Below are 15,149 nucleotides of genomic sequence, written 5' to 3' on the forward strand. Positions count from 1 at the left end.
AAAGAGGCTTAAAAGCAGCTTCCTTAAAAGTTACAACATGCCAAATAAAAGCTACATTTCACAGTGTTAGATTGCAATCGCCTACTCAAGACATTATTTCTATGATAAAAAAAACTTCACGAATGGAGAAATTAAAAGCTGAAGCACAAGGGCGCTGAGAGCAAAACACACACACACACACACACACACACACACACACACAGCACCATATGGCCCCAGCATCAAGTGTCGTGTTTACAAGCGTAGCGCATTGGCACCGAGCTCGTCCTTCTTACCATTATCTTTCCATCCGAACTCATTCAAAGCAACTCCAGCGTAGAAACGTCACTCCTCAAGTTATTCCCAAACAGTTTCTTGCCATCCCGCTCATCATTTCTGTGCTCTGAAATGTAGGCTAATTACACAAAGACCCATCAAGCCTGAAGTGGAACAGCTTCCCAATGGCTTGATAATTCCCCACTCCACACTTGTCCGTTGTGTTGTACGGCCCGAGTGACTCAGCATGCATATTTAATGTCATCTATTATACTAGTTTTCTGTAATGAATAGAGTGGGCAGCTCTAGGCTTTCAGAGGAATACAGAAAGCTACCCGTTGATATCTTGTGGAGTGTTTCTGAGTCACCTCCCATGTTTAAGTGGTGAGCTGAAGTTTAATGGTGCGCTCTGCTGTAATCATATACAGAAAACATTCTCACCATTTATGTATAAACGAAAGGTTCATGCAGGAATCCTGCATTTAAAACTCTTAAGCTTATTGACTTTCATGTATTTGTATGACAGTATGAGTGAATGTGTAAATGACCCCTGGATATGCGCAGTTAAACGTCATCTCATCAGCTCTCCACCTGGGTCATTACTGATGGACCAAACCTTTGAATGGATTTGAATGATTAGCTGAAACACCATAAAAGAAAAATAAAATCACTAACATACCTGGTGAGAACTGCAGTGTTTAAATTTGACAAGCTGCTGCTCTTTGGAGGAACATGATGTATCTTCTTGAGCTGTCTTCCACTGGGACAGATCAACTTGTTTAAATTCTTCAAGTAAGAGTAAGCTCTGATCCATTTTGGTTTTCGAGGCTTGAAACATAACTAGACTCTAAATTTTACATCTAAACATTTGTACAAAAGCGTTCACAAAGATGGTTAACACCCTGTAAAGTTGCAAAATATTACACAGTCCATGTTTCATAAGACAGGGTTTACTTTAAGCCAGCATTAGTCCGTAGTTTAATTAGGACATTTCAGTATTTTTTATAAACATGCCTTAGAAAAACAAGCATTACTGGCGTGCATCTTAAGACAAAACAAACTCACTGACGTGTTTTAGTGTAAGTTTCTTTCAGCTGAATCTGCTCAGATTTACATTTAGTCTAGGACTAGGTTTAAGCCTTCTCTGTGAAATGGGTTACTTTTTATAAATATGCATTTAGGAAAGTAAAATACTGGTGTGCATCTAGAGACAAAACAAAAACACTGATATATTTTAAAAGGTCAGTCAGCGCTAGTTTCTTTCAGCTGAAACAAGGAATTGCCTTTTATTATACTGCATTTTAGTTTTGTCTATAAAACCAGGAGATAATGTTTAAGATTTTTTAAGATAAATCCTCAGTTCAGTTTTAAGGCAAACATTCACTTTCAGTTTATTATATCAAACTTAAAATTTTTAATTTAGTCTTGAACACTGTACATGTCCAAGAACAGTTTTTTCATAATGCAAAACACATAAATGCAACAAAGATCTGAATATCACTTATTTATTAGAATGAATTTTGCCAGGTAGATGATTTTCATAAAGAAAATAATCGCTTGTTAATTGTTGATCAGGTTTTTTCATGAGGTTCCATGAAACGATGCAGCTCTCAACAGAAAAATGTTCGGTTATGCATGTATGAAATGTTCCGTTGATACCGTAGTGGGTCTGAAGACTGGATTTTATTTCTTCACAATCTGAATGACATCCTCGTGTTCCATGATGTGTGTCAGTCCTACTCTCTGAGGACTGTACTTTGTGCTTGTTCCCTGCGATGCAGAAAGACAGCAGCAGAGCTCAAAAACATGAACAAAAGCAGGAGTATATTACTCTTCAGGTGAAGACGGATCTTACCCAGACTAGTGCATACTTGAACTGGCTAGCTAATGTCCTGTGAATTCTGTGGCACTGGAAGAAATAAGAAGAAACAGTGCACTAGCATTCAGTTTTTGAAACTTTCTTATGTTGCAGCTTGATACTACAATTGTTTCAAATTTCTTATCAATCTGCAGTCCATACAAAGTGAAATGACAAAGGGAAAACTGAATTTTACAAATGTCTGCTTATTTATTAAAAAAAAAATTGAAATATGAAACAAAAAAAAGAAAATTGAAGGGGGACTGAATACACTGTACATGTTTTTTCGACAACACAAGTATATATCCAGAGTATGTTTTACAGGAAAACAAAAGAGAGACATACCACATGTTCAACCGATGCTCCTCGTCTCATGATTATAGGGTCACCGAAATCTGGCCGTTCTTAACAACAATAAAAATAATAATAAAGTGTAAGAATAGGGCAATAGAAACACTAATTACAACAATTCAAACGTATGCAGTTTCTTCCAGTGTTTAAGATCATCTCTGAAAGGAAATTCCACAAATTAAATTATAATTTAAAAATCAAAACGGATTCAAACGTAAGGTTCACTTAGGTTTATACTAGAAGCACTAATAAATAATTAACAAATTAAGACACTCGTTTCATTAAAAAATGAAAAGAAAAACAATTAGTAAATGAAATATATTGATACAAAACAAGCTGCTTTGTAATATTGAAGAAATCTCATAAATATATTACATATAAAACCTATATCGTGTTGGACAACAGGAGGCCAAAAAGGTTTTAGGGTGAAAGCACATTAAATGACTATATATTGAGGATCAAAAAAAAGCTTACCTCCTCTTTTCTTGGTGTATAGGCAGATCAGAGCCAGGTACTCCCATAACTGCTCAAGAAGATAATCTAGATTCAGCTTCATGCCGCAGCTGATCACTACACTGTTAGGTCTATGGGCAAGACGGTCCACTTCCTCTATAGAAATCTGATCCACCTTGTTGTACACCTGTAATAAGACAAATCTTTACCTTACTGACATATTTAAAACTGACAAGCTGTGCATCAGGCTCGAATTGAAATATACACTCACATATAAGCAAGGCATGTACACTCGGTTGCCCACGATGACATCAATAAACTCGTCAGGAGTGCAGTCCTCTCTGAACAAAACCTCAGCGTTGAAGATTTCTGCGGTCGTGTTAAGGCTGACGTGTTGCTCATTATCAGAGTAAATGAAACAGTGAAAACACAATGCTAAAGGATACTGTACTCGTGAAGAATGAGCTGAACCAGCTTCTCAGAGCACTGTGTGAGGGGAACCGTTGAATTGTATGATAGTCCTCCACCTTTTTTAGGCTGACAAATAGATATGTCACAGGTAAGTTATACATTTCTTAATTTCAAAAACTAAATAATAATCGGCAGCTATATTTGTTATTTGCATATTGTTGTCAACTTATTTTTATTGACAAAAATGTTATTTTTAAATTATTGAATGACGCTTAAAATATATATTTTTATCAATAGACAAACTAAGATAATAAAAAAAACTGAAACACTGACCTTAAAATAGATATTTGGTTTGGGGCGGTTGAGTCTGATGCCAACAGATTCAAGCTCTTTTTCCAGAAGTTCCCTAAAAGACAAAGCAAAAATCGTCAAACACACGGAGCAATGGTCAAACAGAGCAAACTTTCTCCAGCGCTCCAACTCACCTCTGAACATCTCCTTTAGTCGCATCTAACATCATGATGACCACGTCTGCAGTTCTGGCCACAGCGATGACCTGTCGACCTCTGCCCTTACCTTTAAAGCAAACGCACATTTAATATGCCAAAATACACATGCAAATGTACATTACTCTGTAAAACGCACCACTATACCTTGTGCAGCCCCCTCAATGATACCAGGCAAATCCAGCAGCTGTATGTTGGCGCCTTTGTACTAGAATGTAATTTTTTAAAATGAAACCAATATCACGTTAGTAATTATAATTCTTAAACAGAAATAAGATACACACTAAAAACAAAGAAAAAAAATTTTTGGAATAAATAATACCTCGATGACACCGGGAATGCAGGTCAAGGTGGTGAATTCATATGAAGCTGCTTCACTTTCTGTCGATGTCATTAAACTGAGAAATGTAGACTACATAAACAACATAAATTAGAGCATGTCTATTTTGAGTGTAAAAATACAGCATTGACATTAATAATAGACAATGTTAGTGTATATTACAATTAATTAACACAAAAAAACTATTATGAACAGAATACAGAGGAAATAAAAAAACATTTATCAAAAACAAATTACATTTCTCGCAGAATGTAATTATTTATAAATGTGACAATACTTTTCCACTGTGGTTCAGTACAGTGACAAGCCCAAAAATGTGAATTCAGTTGTGAATTTCTGAGATGTTTGACAGGGTAAACACGTTTGTTTGAAAGGTATCTCTTTTACTTTAACAGTGTTTTTGATGAGAGCGTTTCACACAGATTTGGTCATTTTTACCTTGCCAACTGAGGGGAATCCAATCAGAGCCACTCGAGCGTCTCCAGATTTCATAACATCAAAGCCTTCACCTTTGGCTCCAGCTGACTTTGAGGGCTCCAGAAGCTGGGCTCTGTACTTGGCTAGCTTGGCTTTCAATAAACCCAGATGGTACTCAGTTGCTGCAAAACAAATTTGGAAGTGCTCGGGAATTAATTGATTAGGAGTAAACAGATAGAAAGCAACTAAAAAGGCCATTGGCGGGACATTTAAAGATGAAATCTTGGCTTACCTTTATTCTTCTGTGTTCGAGAGATTTCTCTCTCTATCTCTGCTATCTTCTCCAGGATCCCCATTTTCACTTAAGCGTGATATATTGCTTGTGTAAAGCCTGATAACATTACAACAGTGTGAAATAAAATATGTCAGTCATATAGTACAGACCATCTGCTTTCTGGCTACGTTGTCAGTAGTAGGCTAAGCTAGCAGGCACTTCTATCAAACTTACCAAACACTATTGCAGATTGAAATATCATTCACATATTATGCCAAACGGCTCTTTATATAAACGTAACTCTTCGGAAACTGACAGATATGATCATTCGTATATTTATAGAAGTGAATGTGTAGATAATTACAGATTTAAGCAGCACGAACTCTGCAGCATGGACTGGTGGTGACGTCACCCACTTGCTGGCTGACAGTCCTGCAGAGAAATTGTTCCGATGTGAAACCAATTCTTTCACATTTAATTCCTGAACACATATTTTAAGACAGCATCTAAACTTACAATAAAATATCAGTCATGATATGTTTACCCGTTGTTGGCACACTCTGGATAATTGACATAAGGTCAACACATGATCTACAACAAACGTTCCTATCATGCATAGCAGTGGTTGGTTTTCAATTCTGACTCATTTCTACGGAATCGATTCAATTGAACATAAATCGTTTCAAAGAATCAGCACATCATTTACGTCGTTCTTCATTTACGACATTGTGTCCATTGGTCGTTCGAATAAAGACACGTGAAGACACCTATCGCTGTTTTATAATCATTTAGAGCAGCTGTGTGAATCGCTTAAGTTAGCATGCTCAATCAGAAGATCCGGCTCAAAATAACGATTCATTCACCACGGAAATACACAGGGTTGCCAAGTCGGTGGTTTTACAGGAAAATGTGGATACTTTAAAACTTCCTTATATTAAAATATTTAACTCTATACAGTTATTACCCATGACTGGTAAGGAGACTGTGTGCAAAAATATGTGATAAATGTCATGCTTGTATAATTTTTTAACTCTATACAATTCATATGACTGGCAATGAGACTGTGTACAGAAATATGAACGTGTGGCATCAAAACAAGATCTTAAAATAGTAACTTTAGTTATAAATATAGTAATTCTCAAAAAGAAATTCAATCGTTTAACATGTTTAATAGCCTTTGTAACATTTCTCGTTGTACACTGTAAAATGTTCGCAATGCACACGGTAAATTTGTATTTCAGGTATGGGAGTGGCCGGTTTTAAGTTTTGACATTTTTTTAACTTGTTTTGATAGTGCTGGATTATTCTCGGAAATCTGGCAACCCTGCAAGTACGTAACACACCGTGCGATTTTAAACATGGCAGCTGCTGCGGGGTCGCGGTCCTCAACGCATAATAATGCGGGTATGGAGGGTTTCCCGTTCCCCGTGGCTGTTCGACCGTCCGAGGAAAGCACGAGTAAGGATCAGACCGTTACCGGAGAGCCGAAAAAGAAACCGTGCCGAGCGTGTACGGATTTTAAATCATGGATGAAGTTGCAGAAGCAGACGTCCCCGGCTTCAGCGCAGGTGAACAGACTGATCTGACAGCCGTGGTTCCCTGAGACGAGGGAACGGGACATAAATCCATGCCATGAACTTTATCGATACCAGTCGAGAGAAACAAAGCAAAACAGATCGAATTAAATAAATTAGTCTTTGCTTGTTACTTGTTTTGAAAAGAGTAACGTTATCTGTAAAGTTTTGGATTTTTGACGTTTTAACTTCATAAAATGTAATAACATATACTTCTCAATAAAATGCATACTAAATAATCTATTTATATATCATGATCATCTGTATTAAAATGCAATAGTTGCCAGGGTTCCTCAGACTCGGCATTCTTCCAAGGGGGCTTCAAGATGACTTTGAAGTAATCACTTTAATACATTATTACCATTAATACATTTATGTAATATTATATAATAAAATAACATAGCTCTAATGTCAGCTATAAAGCTAAACAAACGCAATGAAGATTGAAACCGTCAGCCTTTATTAGTTTTATTTAAATTAGGGATGCACAAAATCAATCGATACTCTTGATTTCTGTTAAGACAAATAAAATAGTTTGCAGAACAGGTTTAAAACAGAGATGCCCATCATGGTTATGGTTACTTTTCAAGAGCTATAGGTCAACCTAGAGTTGTACGTTTGATTCTTAGGACCCCCCTAATCTGATTTAAATGTGTACCTTATGTATAAATGTAAATGCGAATGGCTCTTTCACAGTGATGTTGTGCTTTGACAGTAAAGAGTGATATTTTGAACAGGAGAGCAGGGCGGCGGAGGAGGCAGGACCTGTTGAATGCCCTCTGGACAGAGAGGAGCTGGGCAGGAGCTCGTGGTCTTTTCTTCACACTATGGCTGCATATTACCCCGACACACCGACCGCAGAACAACAAGGGGAGATGACACAGTTCATCAACCTCTTCTCGAAGGTTTTCCCATGTGATGAATGTGCAGAGGACCTGAGATCAAGGTTGTGAGATCACGCACTGTTGCGGTTTTTACGTTTGTTAGCGGTTCGGCAGAAGCATTGCAGTGTTGACATTTGCGTATGTTTCAATGATCTTGTCTCTTGTCAGATTGAAAACAAATCAACCGGACACTCGCAGCCGGCACAACCTCTCTCAGTGGATGTGTCGCCTCCATAACGACATCAACCTCCGATTAGGCAAGCCAGAGTTTGACTGCGGCAAGGTGGATGAGCGGTGGCGAGATGGCTGGAAAGATGGATCTTGTGACTAAAAAACTTCCAACACCATCATGAACATGGGCAAAGTGCAGCAACACACTGATTCTGTGGACCTGTCCTTGTTTGTTGCAAGTGTATAAACACGATACATGTTGACTTTGCACTAACTTGAGTTATTCTGTATTGTGCTTTAAATCAAGAGCAATGCTGTCTACAAGAGTATGGTGTTATGGTCCGTAATGTTTTGTAATTATTGAGCTCTCAATGCGTGTGAATAGCCCAGAGACACCTGGGTGCACTTAAAGATCTGTGTGACAGTCGGCGGGCAAAATTGTTTTGTTTAGAGCAGTGGTCGTCAGTTTTTTTGAACTTCAAGATCCCTCATTGTAAAACAATAACTGAATATTCTACGAGATTTTTGGATACTTTTGAAAGAATCACAAAGCTGCCCGATTGATTAAAACGTTGAGTGGCAATGAAAGAAATATTTTAAACATTAAAAATTTACAGCCATGCTTTTGTAAAACGTAGACGAGATTGTTTTTTCATTAGAAAAGATATGTGGAGAAATATGTCATTGCATCACTAATAATGCATCCTGTGAAGTAAATGGGTGCCGTCAGAATGAGAGTCCAAACGGCTGATAATTATATCAAAATAATCCACATGTCTCCAGACTTTAAATCATTTTAGTAAAGTAAAAAGGTGTAATAAATTCATCGAACCGGATAAAATAGTTATGTTTCTGTAATATTGCCTTCTCCGATTAAAAGTCGTGTTGTTTGTGTTATGTTAAATAATTTAAGCCATCTTGTGAAGAGTGTAGTGGATGAACTGAATTGTTGGTCATGTTCAACTGCATCAAGATAAGCCTTTTAAGATAAAATGCATTTGCTGTTTACAAATGCAGCAAGAATAGGCTAAAGTATTGTGGTCTGAATGCTGTAGCCTAGTCTTCCCACACTGCTTTCCTTATCATGAAAAATGTATTTTTATTTATGAACTATAATTTGTTGTTGGACTATAACACGGTAGTGGAGAACGCAGTTGACTTATGTCTTCGTTCCTACGCAGTACCCTATGTTGTTACAGTCAAAATAAAGTCTTATAGATTTTAAGTGATGCTTTTTTGGTTGCTATGGAACGGTTGTTTTCAAACAGTAACTTTCCTTGACGAAATATAGTCCGCTCATTTGTTGGTGAAGTCCTGCTCTGTGAAGTCTCCCAGCTGAGGACGAGGTGTCGTCGGTAGATGCTGCTGTTGAGACAATGTAATACACAGAATCAGAGATTGCGCACGCCTCTGACAGGCAGTGGTGTGTGTGTGTGTGTGTGTGTGTGTGTGTGTGTGTGTGTGTGTGTGTGTGTGTGTGCCTACCTCGACCCACAGCCCAGAGCCTGAATAACAGTAGGAGGAAAATGGACGGAGTGGGTTCATTTGGCGCTGGGAGAGCCGGGGCTGCGTTCGACCCTATTGCCTTCATCCAACAGCCGCAGACCATCCTTAGAATATTATCATGGGTAAGGCGTTTATTTACCTACAAATAATCGTACCTGCCTAGAAGAGACAAATGTGCTCTGCGAGAATAACCCAGAACCTGTCATAGTCATAACATTTTCATCACGCGCTCATTTAATAATTAAATGAGGTCACCGGGAAACATGACGCTCGTGTTAGAGATGCGTTTAATTGTAAAATCGTGTATTATTTTTCGTTTATATTGAAAACATTGACGTATTGATGTCAGGAAGCGTATTTGCCTCTGGTGACGAGGTTACTCATGTGATTCCTATTAGAAAGATAACATAAAAGCGTGTATAGAAATAAACGCGCTCATTCTTCAGTCTTTTCGCTGTTTGGTTTGTCGCGGTCGGGTGAATTCGTTTATTATGTTATTACATGCAGCCTATTTTTTATCCATACGTCTATAACTAGGCGTGACTAAAAAACAAGAAATAATATTTCGAATATGAGGCTATTTACCTATATTAAAGCAAAACGAGTTAATCTAACGTCGTGGATGAACGTTTCTCTGTTATGCAATAAGGTTTTTCAGTAAGAACATCTTTATAGTGTGTCCCAAAGCATAGCCAACCGCCTCGTTTTGAGCGTCGCGTGTGTTTGAGCATCATTCTGTGTGATGCTCAGAAATGCTGCCTGCTTAGGGAGCTCACTAGGCTTTGAGCCGCAGCCACAGTCTGCTTCTATATGACCGGCGCCTCGATTCTGATTGGTCGATGCATTACTACACGCGCATTACTGTTACTTCCATTTGATGTTATTTGCGTCAGGCAAATACATCAGGTGGAGCATGGCTTTGTGCAGTACAGTTCTATTTCACTCAAAGACTTTTGTTTCGTGTAAATATAAGATTCAACATATAAATCAATAAATAAAATATTGACAATAAAATATTTATACCTTAAATTAGCGTCAGTACATTAAGAGTAGCCTACATATTACTACCTCTGGAAAGGATACAGCCCCAATGACAGCTTGTTCTTTTTTCTGTGATTGCACAGAACGATATTTGTCCTTACAAGTGGAAAATGTTGATTTAGGAGAGTTATTGTCTATTTAGAATACATTATGTTTAACAAATGGCATTGTTTTGGTCATACAGCGGATCTTATCTCTGTGTAAGTTCATATTTCTCTTTCATCTTGTAACTTTAATACGTATTTCTCGCAGTGAACGCCAAAAAAAGGTCAATATAATATAAAAACGTCAATAAAACGGGTGTATCTTTTCCCCCTGCAGGTCTTCGCAATGGTAGTGTTTGGATCCATAATAAATGAAGGCTACGTCAACCATGGCAGTGAGAGGCTCTACTGCGTTTTCAACAAGAACAACAACGCCTGCAACTACGGAACCACCATCGGGCTCATAGCATTTCTAGCATGCATTTTCTTCGTTATCCTTGACATAAAGTTCCAACAAATCAGCAGTATTAAAGACAGGAAGAAGGCAGTGATGCTGGACATTGGATTTTCAGGTAAGCAATTAGAGCATGCCAAAACAGACCGAGACTCTCTCAGTGACTGCTATTTTTAAGCTGTGAATTGTTCAAGGGGTTACATCTGAAATCTCACACACGCACACAAACATAACGAGACACCAAAATATCTTGAGTTTAGGACACACGCTTATTGGGTTTATTTTTTAAGATTAATTGTTGTTTCTTGTCATAACTATGCAAATATCTGATTTTAAAACCAGTATCATAGCTATTAAACCCTTTCTTGTCATGATTTTAACCTCAGAGTGATTTCAAATGGTTGATTTTGTGGTGGCTGTGCTTTAAATTAAATGATCCCATGGCTCATGCTCGATTCTGACTGGTTAGTCGTCACATAAGGTACATATGTTATTCCCCGATAACAACTGGTAAAAGTACACTACTTATTGAATTTTAAATAGGGTAACTTACATTTCCAACGTAACCTTCCCAACACTGATGATCTCCACAGAATTGATCTGTACTTAAGATGCCTTAAGATGTTTTTTTTTGTATTTGTTTGTGTAAACAACATGGGAGCGGGATAGTAAAATGAAATCAGTGCTGTAATATATTAATATAGTTGTGTTTTGTGAATGATTACAGGTTTCTGGGCGTTTTTGTGGTTCGTTTGTTTCTGCTTCTTGGCCAACCAATGGCAGAACACCACCCCAGATGAGCTGCCCTTAAATCAGGGAGCGGATGCTGCCAGAGCTGCCATTACCTTCTCCTTCTTCTCCATCTTCACCTGGGTAAATGAGCATAACTATCTCTACACAGAAATGAAAACACATTTTATTGTCATGTCGTGTGACTGATGTTCATTTTCAAATCTAAAAGAGAAATGGCAGGATATGCAGTCCATTTCAGTTGTTATAGCATGACCTATCTCATTGACATTAGCTTGCTCTACATACTGGTTTCAGCCCTCGGGGGATGTGGGAACATATAATAGAATTACTTCCTTTTCCCTTGCCGTCATGAATGAGGATGAGAATAGTGTTTGGTGTCGTGTTCTGATGTGAAGGAAACCCAGGCTATTTCTTACAGTTACTGAAGTGAAATGTATGTATTTTCTTGGTCTTTAGCAGTTGTTACGTCAATTGCTAAAACACTACCATTGAGAATTATTTATAAATTTCTAATATCTTTGTGTAGACCGTGGCACACTACGAACTTTCTATTCATCAAAGAATCCTAGAAAAACTCTCCTCAAAAATATTAAGAAGCAGCTTTTTAAAAATTATATTAGATTATAATATAATAAAATATTATATAATAAATATTATCATGTATATAATATATAATAATAATAAATGCACCAAATCAGCATAGTAGAGTAATTTATGAAGGATCATGTGACACTGAACACTAGTCATTTTGCTTTATCATCACAGGAATAGATTACATTTTAATAATAAAACAGAAAAGAGGTATTTTTTAAGTTATACTAATCTTATATTTAATCTGGAATAAAAATATTTTGCAGCATTATAAAAGTCTGTACTGGCACATTTGATTAATTTAATTCTTGGTTCTTGCTGAATAGAAGTTTTAATTGCTCTTTTTAAATATCTTACAAAATACGAATTATGGATAATTCTAGAATTAACTCATATTTTCTTCAGAAAGACCATCAAATTATAGAATGTTTAGAAAGTTTTGTGATAATGTTTCAGCATGTTGTGAAGAATACAAACATGGCCATATGGCAAAACTATAGAAAATCGAATGCCAAGTACTAATACGATTACAAAAATGTTTAGTTCCCCCAGTACAAATAAAGGTGCTTCACAATGCCATATGAGAACCTTCCATATAGAACCTTGAACATCTGAAGAACCTTCCCGTTTCACTAAAGGTTGTAAAAAGCTAAGAAAGAGATGGCTCTTTAAGAAACCTTTGACTGAACGGAAACTTGACCGGTTTATTTATTCGGTACTAATGCGTGTGATCGTCATCTGCTCCCTCTCTGTATTTCAGGCTGGTCTGACCGTGAGAGCGGTGCAGAAGTACATGCTAGGGACCGACATGAGCCTCTTCACCACAGAGCACATTGACGGCAACCCCCCTGTCCAGCCCTACCCCACCGGCACGAGCACCGACCCCAACGACACATACCAGAGCCCACCCTTCACCGAAAACCTGGACTCCAACACCCCAACCTACCAGGTGCCGATTTACTAAAGCGGTGCCTAGCGAACGTCCACATGCGATGTCATTGGTGTGTCAGAGTCAGTGTGGATGGCCGGCGCTGGTCTTCAAACTGAAGTGGTGTGACAATGTTCATAGGTAGTACCGTTCCGTGAACTTCTGTACAAGAATATGTTGATCGTGATTTCACTTTCGTTTGGAATATTACGTGTTAATTTATCAGCTGGAATGAAACCGTTCGGGGGGTTATCAGTGTTGTTTAAAAATGAAAAAGGTTATGTTGCATGTTATATTTAGAGAGCTATGAAGTGCCATGCATCACAAACAATACCTTATATATTCAGTTTCCATAATGTCGTTGGGTACTGTATATAAAGTGCAATATCTGAAACATGGAATCACCAAAACGTTTATGACACATTTAAATGTTCTCCAACGAAAAGCTTACAAGAGGCGGTCTTCCTAAAAGAGGGTAAAGTTTCGCTGTAGATAAGGGTGTCTTATGTATCAAGTGTGTAGAAAAGGTGTCGATTCGGTGTTTGATTTAGCGAAGCCACTAAACGCGTTAAGACAAAGCCAGATTTTATTTGGGAAGGAGTTTTGCAGCTTGCAGCGCGTGAATACTTCTGACCGCATCAGAATCTACGAAAGAAATGAATCCCACTAAAAAGATTTCAAACAAATAATGTTTTTGTTTTTTAATCAGAGCCGCAATCAGTCGACATTTTAAAACTGGGGTTATACAAACATATAAACCGGCATTTAAAACGAGTGCTTTATGAATACATTTACAAACTGTGATACCACTTGGTATGTTTTCAACATTAGAAATTGCTAGTAAGTAAAATGTGTCATTTTTAAAAGAAATGAATGCTTTTATTCAGCAAGGAGACATTGAATTGATCAAAAGTGACATTAAAGACATTTGTAATGTTACAAAAGATTTTTTTTTTTTTTTTTTTATCAGTGCGGTTCTGTTAAACTTTCTAGTCATCAGATAATCCTATAAAACATTGATAATATAACATTGATAATAATAATGTTTCTTGAACCACAAATCAGCATATTAGGATGATTTCTGAATGATCATGCGACAATGAAAAATGTAATGAGTAGTAATGGTATCGATAATTCAGCTTAATCATAACAGGAATAAAACAAATTTTAAAATTGTGTTAAAAAACGTCGTTTTAAAATCGTAATATTACCGTTTTAGTGTATTTTTGATCAAATAAATGCAGCCTTGGTGAGCAGAAGAGACTTCTTACCAAAACGTGGTTTGAAAAGTAATTAGTTTGGAGCACCCTTCAGATATTCATCAGTTGGCTGTTGTTTAAAAAAAAAAAAAAAAAAAAACCTGTTTGGTGACCATCATCAGTGCTTTGTTTGAAATGTGGTAGATTTTGGTAATGTTTCTGTGTTCAGAGATAGGGCAACATACACAAATGATAGTGATTGTACATCAATACATGTAAATGGAGTACGTTTGTGAAAGTGGTCAGGGTCTTGTGTTTCCTGTACTTAACTCTGCACTCCTCTTAAAATGCTTCATGGACCAATATTATTACAGAACAGTTTTGGAGTGATTCGCTGAGGTATGTTTTGCTGGATCAAAATTTGCACCTCTAAAAAAAGTATTATAGATGATGAAGAGACGTGAAAATAAAAGCCTTATTTAGTTTTTGTATCTGTACCCCATTGAAGGACAAAGTGCAAAATTTGCATCAGTAAAAATGCCTTGACCTTGTCCATGACTCTTTTTAAATACATATTACATACTGTATCTGCAGGCAATATATCCCATCTTGTGATTGAAAGATGTACACAAAAGATTTGTCGTTGTCAGTCAGAATGTCTTCAGACTGCAGTTGTCAGACATTACGAAAATAAAGACATGTTTTGAGTGGATCACCTGTAATGTGCTTTTTACTGACTCTCACACGCAATGAGACCATGCTGAAACCAGACGTTATATAGTTTGAACTTTCCACATTAGAAATAATTCACACAAAAACATCTGCTGAAAATGTACTCAACCAAGACTTTTTTTTTTGAAATCCAGAATCTTGATCACAAACGGATCCTCTATAGTGAATGGGTGCCGTCACAATGAGAGTCCGAAATAGAGCTGAGAAAAACATCACAATCCACAAGTAATTCACACTACTCCACTCATAAATTAATGTCTTGTGAATCGAAAAGCTACATTCAAATAGGTTTATAGCAACAGTTAAATACAAGTCCTCTGTCCATTATACTGTATTCCTTTCACCAATGAAGAAGTCTTCTGAAGTCTCTCTGATCAAGCCTGTTTTATATGAACAAGCGGTTCAACAGAGTTCAAAACAAACATGTTGCTGATTGATATGAAGACGAAAATAGTCTAAAACGAGAG

At 37.2% G+C, this 15,149-nt stretch overlaps 3 protein-coding genes across 4 annotated transcripts; 2 read left to right on the plus strand and 1 right to left on the minus strand.

Moving 5' to 3' along the window:
• Positions 1–1,746: 1,746 nt before the first annotated feature.
• Positions 1,747–5,297, minus strand: drg2 (developmentally regulated GTP binding protein 2). Of its 2 annotated transcripts, none has more exons than XM_043232144.1 (13): positions 5,230–5,297; positions 4,884–4,982; positions 4,613–4,773; positions 4,157–4,246; positions 3,982–4,042; positions 3,814–3,904; positions 3,662–3,734; positions 3,364–3,454; positions 3,189–3,286; positions 2,939–3,104; positions 2,459–2,517; positions 2,111–2,164; positions 1,747–2,025 (listed from the first exon to the last, which is right to left on the minus strand). In XM_043232144.1, exons 2-13 carry the CDS (start codon positions 4,945–4,947, stop codon positions 1,939–1,941), a joined length of 1,095 nt encoding a protein of 364 aa, XP_043088079.1. In that variant the 5' UTR covers positions 4,948–4,982; positions 5,230–5,297; the 3' UTR covers positions 1,747–1,938. The 2 variants fall into 2 exon arrangements, with proteins under 2 accessions (XP_043088079.1, XP_043088089.1); XM_043232154.1 differs by having other exon boundaries at positions 5,100–5,293.
• Positions 5,298–5,691: 394 nt separating this feature from the next.
• On the plus strand, positions 5,692–8,721 carry gfer (growth factor, augmenter of liver regeneration (ERV1 homolog, S. cerevisiae)). The gene is made up of 4 exons (XM_043232178.1): positions 5,692–5,838; positions 6,160–6,433; positions 7,177–7,385; positions 7,492–8,721. The coding sequence occupies exons 2-4, from the start codon at positions 6,224–6,226 to the stop codon at positions 7,652–7,654; spliced, it is 582 nt and encodes a 193-aa protein (XP_043088113.1). The 5' UTR covers positions 5,692–5,838; positions 6,160–6,223; the 3' UTR covers positions 7,655–8,721.
• A 187-nt stretch (positions 8,722–8,908) lies between these two features.
• On the plus strand, positions 8,909–14,662 carry syngr3a (synaptogyrin 3a). The gene is made up of 4 exons (XM_043232166.1): positions 8,909–9,122; positions 10,363–10,597; positions 11,207–11,352; positions 12,584–14,662. The coding sequence occupies exons 1-4, from the start codon at positions 9,021–9,023 to the stop codon at positions 12,785–12,787; spliced, it is 687 nt and encodes a 228-aa protein (XP_043088101.1). The 5' UTR covers positions 8,909–9,020; the 3' UTR covers positions 12,788–14,662.
• The last annotated feature ends 487 nt before the right edge of the window (positions 14,663–15,149 follow it).

This window comes from Puntigrus tetrazona, chromosome 3 (genome assembly GCF_018831695.1).
Source record: "Puntigrus tetrazona isolate hp1 chromosome 3, ASM1883169v1, whole genome shotgun sequence".
NCBI classification, from domain to species: domain Eukaryota; kingdom Metazoa; phylum Chordata; class Actinopteri; order Cypriniformes; family Cyprinidae; genus Puntigrus; species Puntigrus tetrazona.

Bases quoted from the DNA above. Each gene is read 5' to 3' on its own strand.
- syngr3a (XM_043232166.1), top strand. From the start codon at position 9,021: ATGGACGGAGTGGGTTCATTTGGCGCTGGGAGAGCCGGGGCTGCGTTC. The intron at 9,123-10,362 runs GTAAGGCGTTTA...TTCCCCCTGCAG, and splicing joins TCCTTAGAATATTATCATGG to GTCTTCGCAATGGTAGTGTT. The intron at 11,353-12,583 runs GTAAATGAGCAT...TCTGTATTTCAG, and splicing joins TCTTCTCCATCTTCACCTGG to GCTGGTCTGACCGTGAGAGC.
- drg2 (XM_043232144.1), bottom strand. From the start codon at position 4,947: ATGGGGATCCTGGAGAAGATAGCAGAGATAGAGAGAGAAATCTCTCGA. The intron at 4,774-4,883 runs GTAAGCCAAGAT...TTTGTTTTGCAG, and splicing joins TCGAACACAGAAGAATAAAG to CAACTGAGTACCATCTGGGT. The intron at 3,455-3,661 runs GTCAGTGTTTCA...TCTATTTGTCAG, and splicing joins AACCAAATATCTATTTTAAG to CCTAAAAAAGGTGGAGGACT.
- gfer (XM_043232178.1), top strand. From the start codon at position 6,224: ATGGCAGCTGCTGCGGGGTCGCGGTCCTCAACGCATAATAATGCGGGT. The intron at 6,434-7,176 runs GTGAACAGACTG...TATTTTGAACAG, and splicing joins CGTCCCCGGCTTCAGCGCAG to GAGAGCAGGGCGGCGGAGGA. The intron at 7,386-7,491 runs GTTGTGAGATCA...GTCTCTTGTCAG, and splicing joins GCAGAGGACCTGAGATCAAG to ATTGAAAACAAATCAACCGG.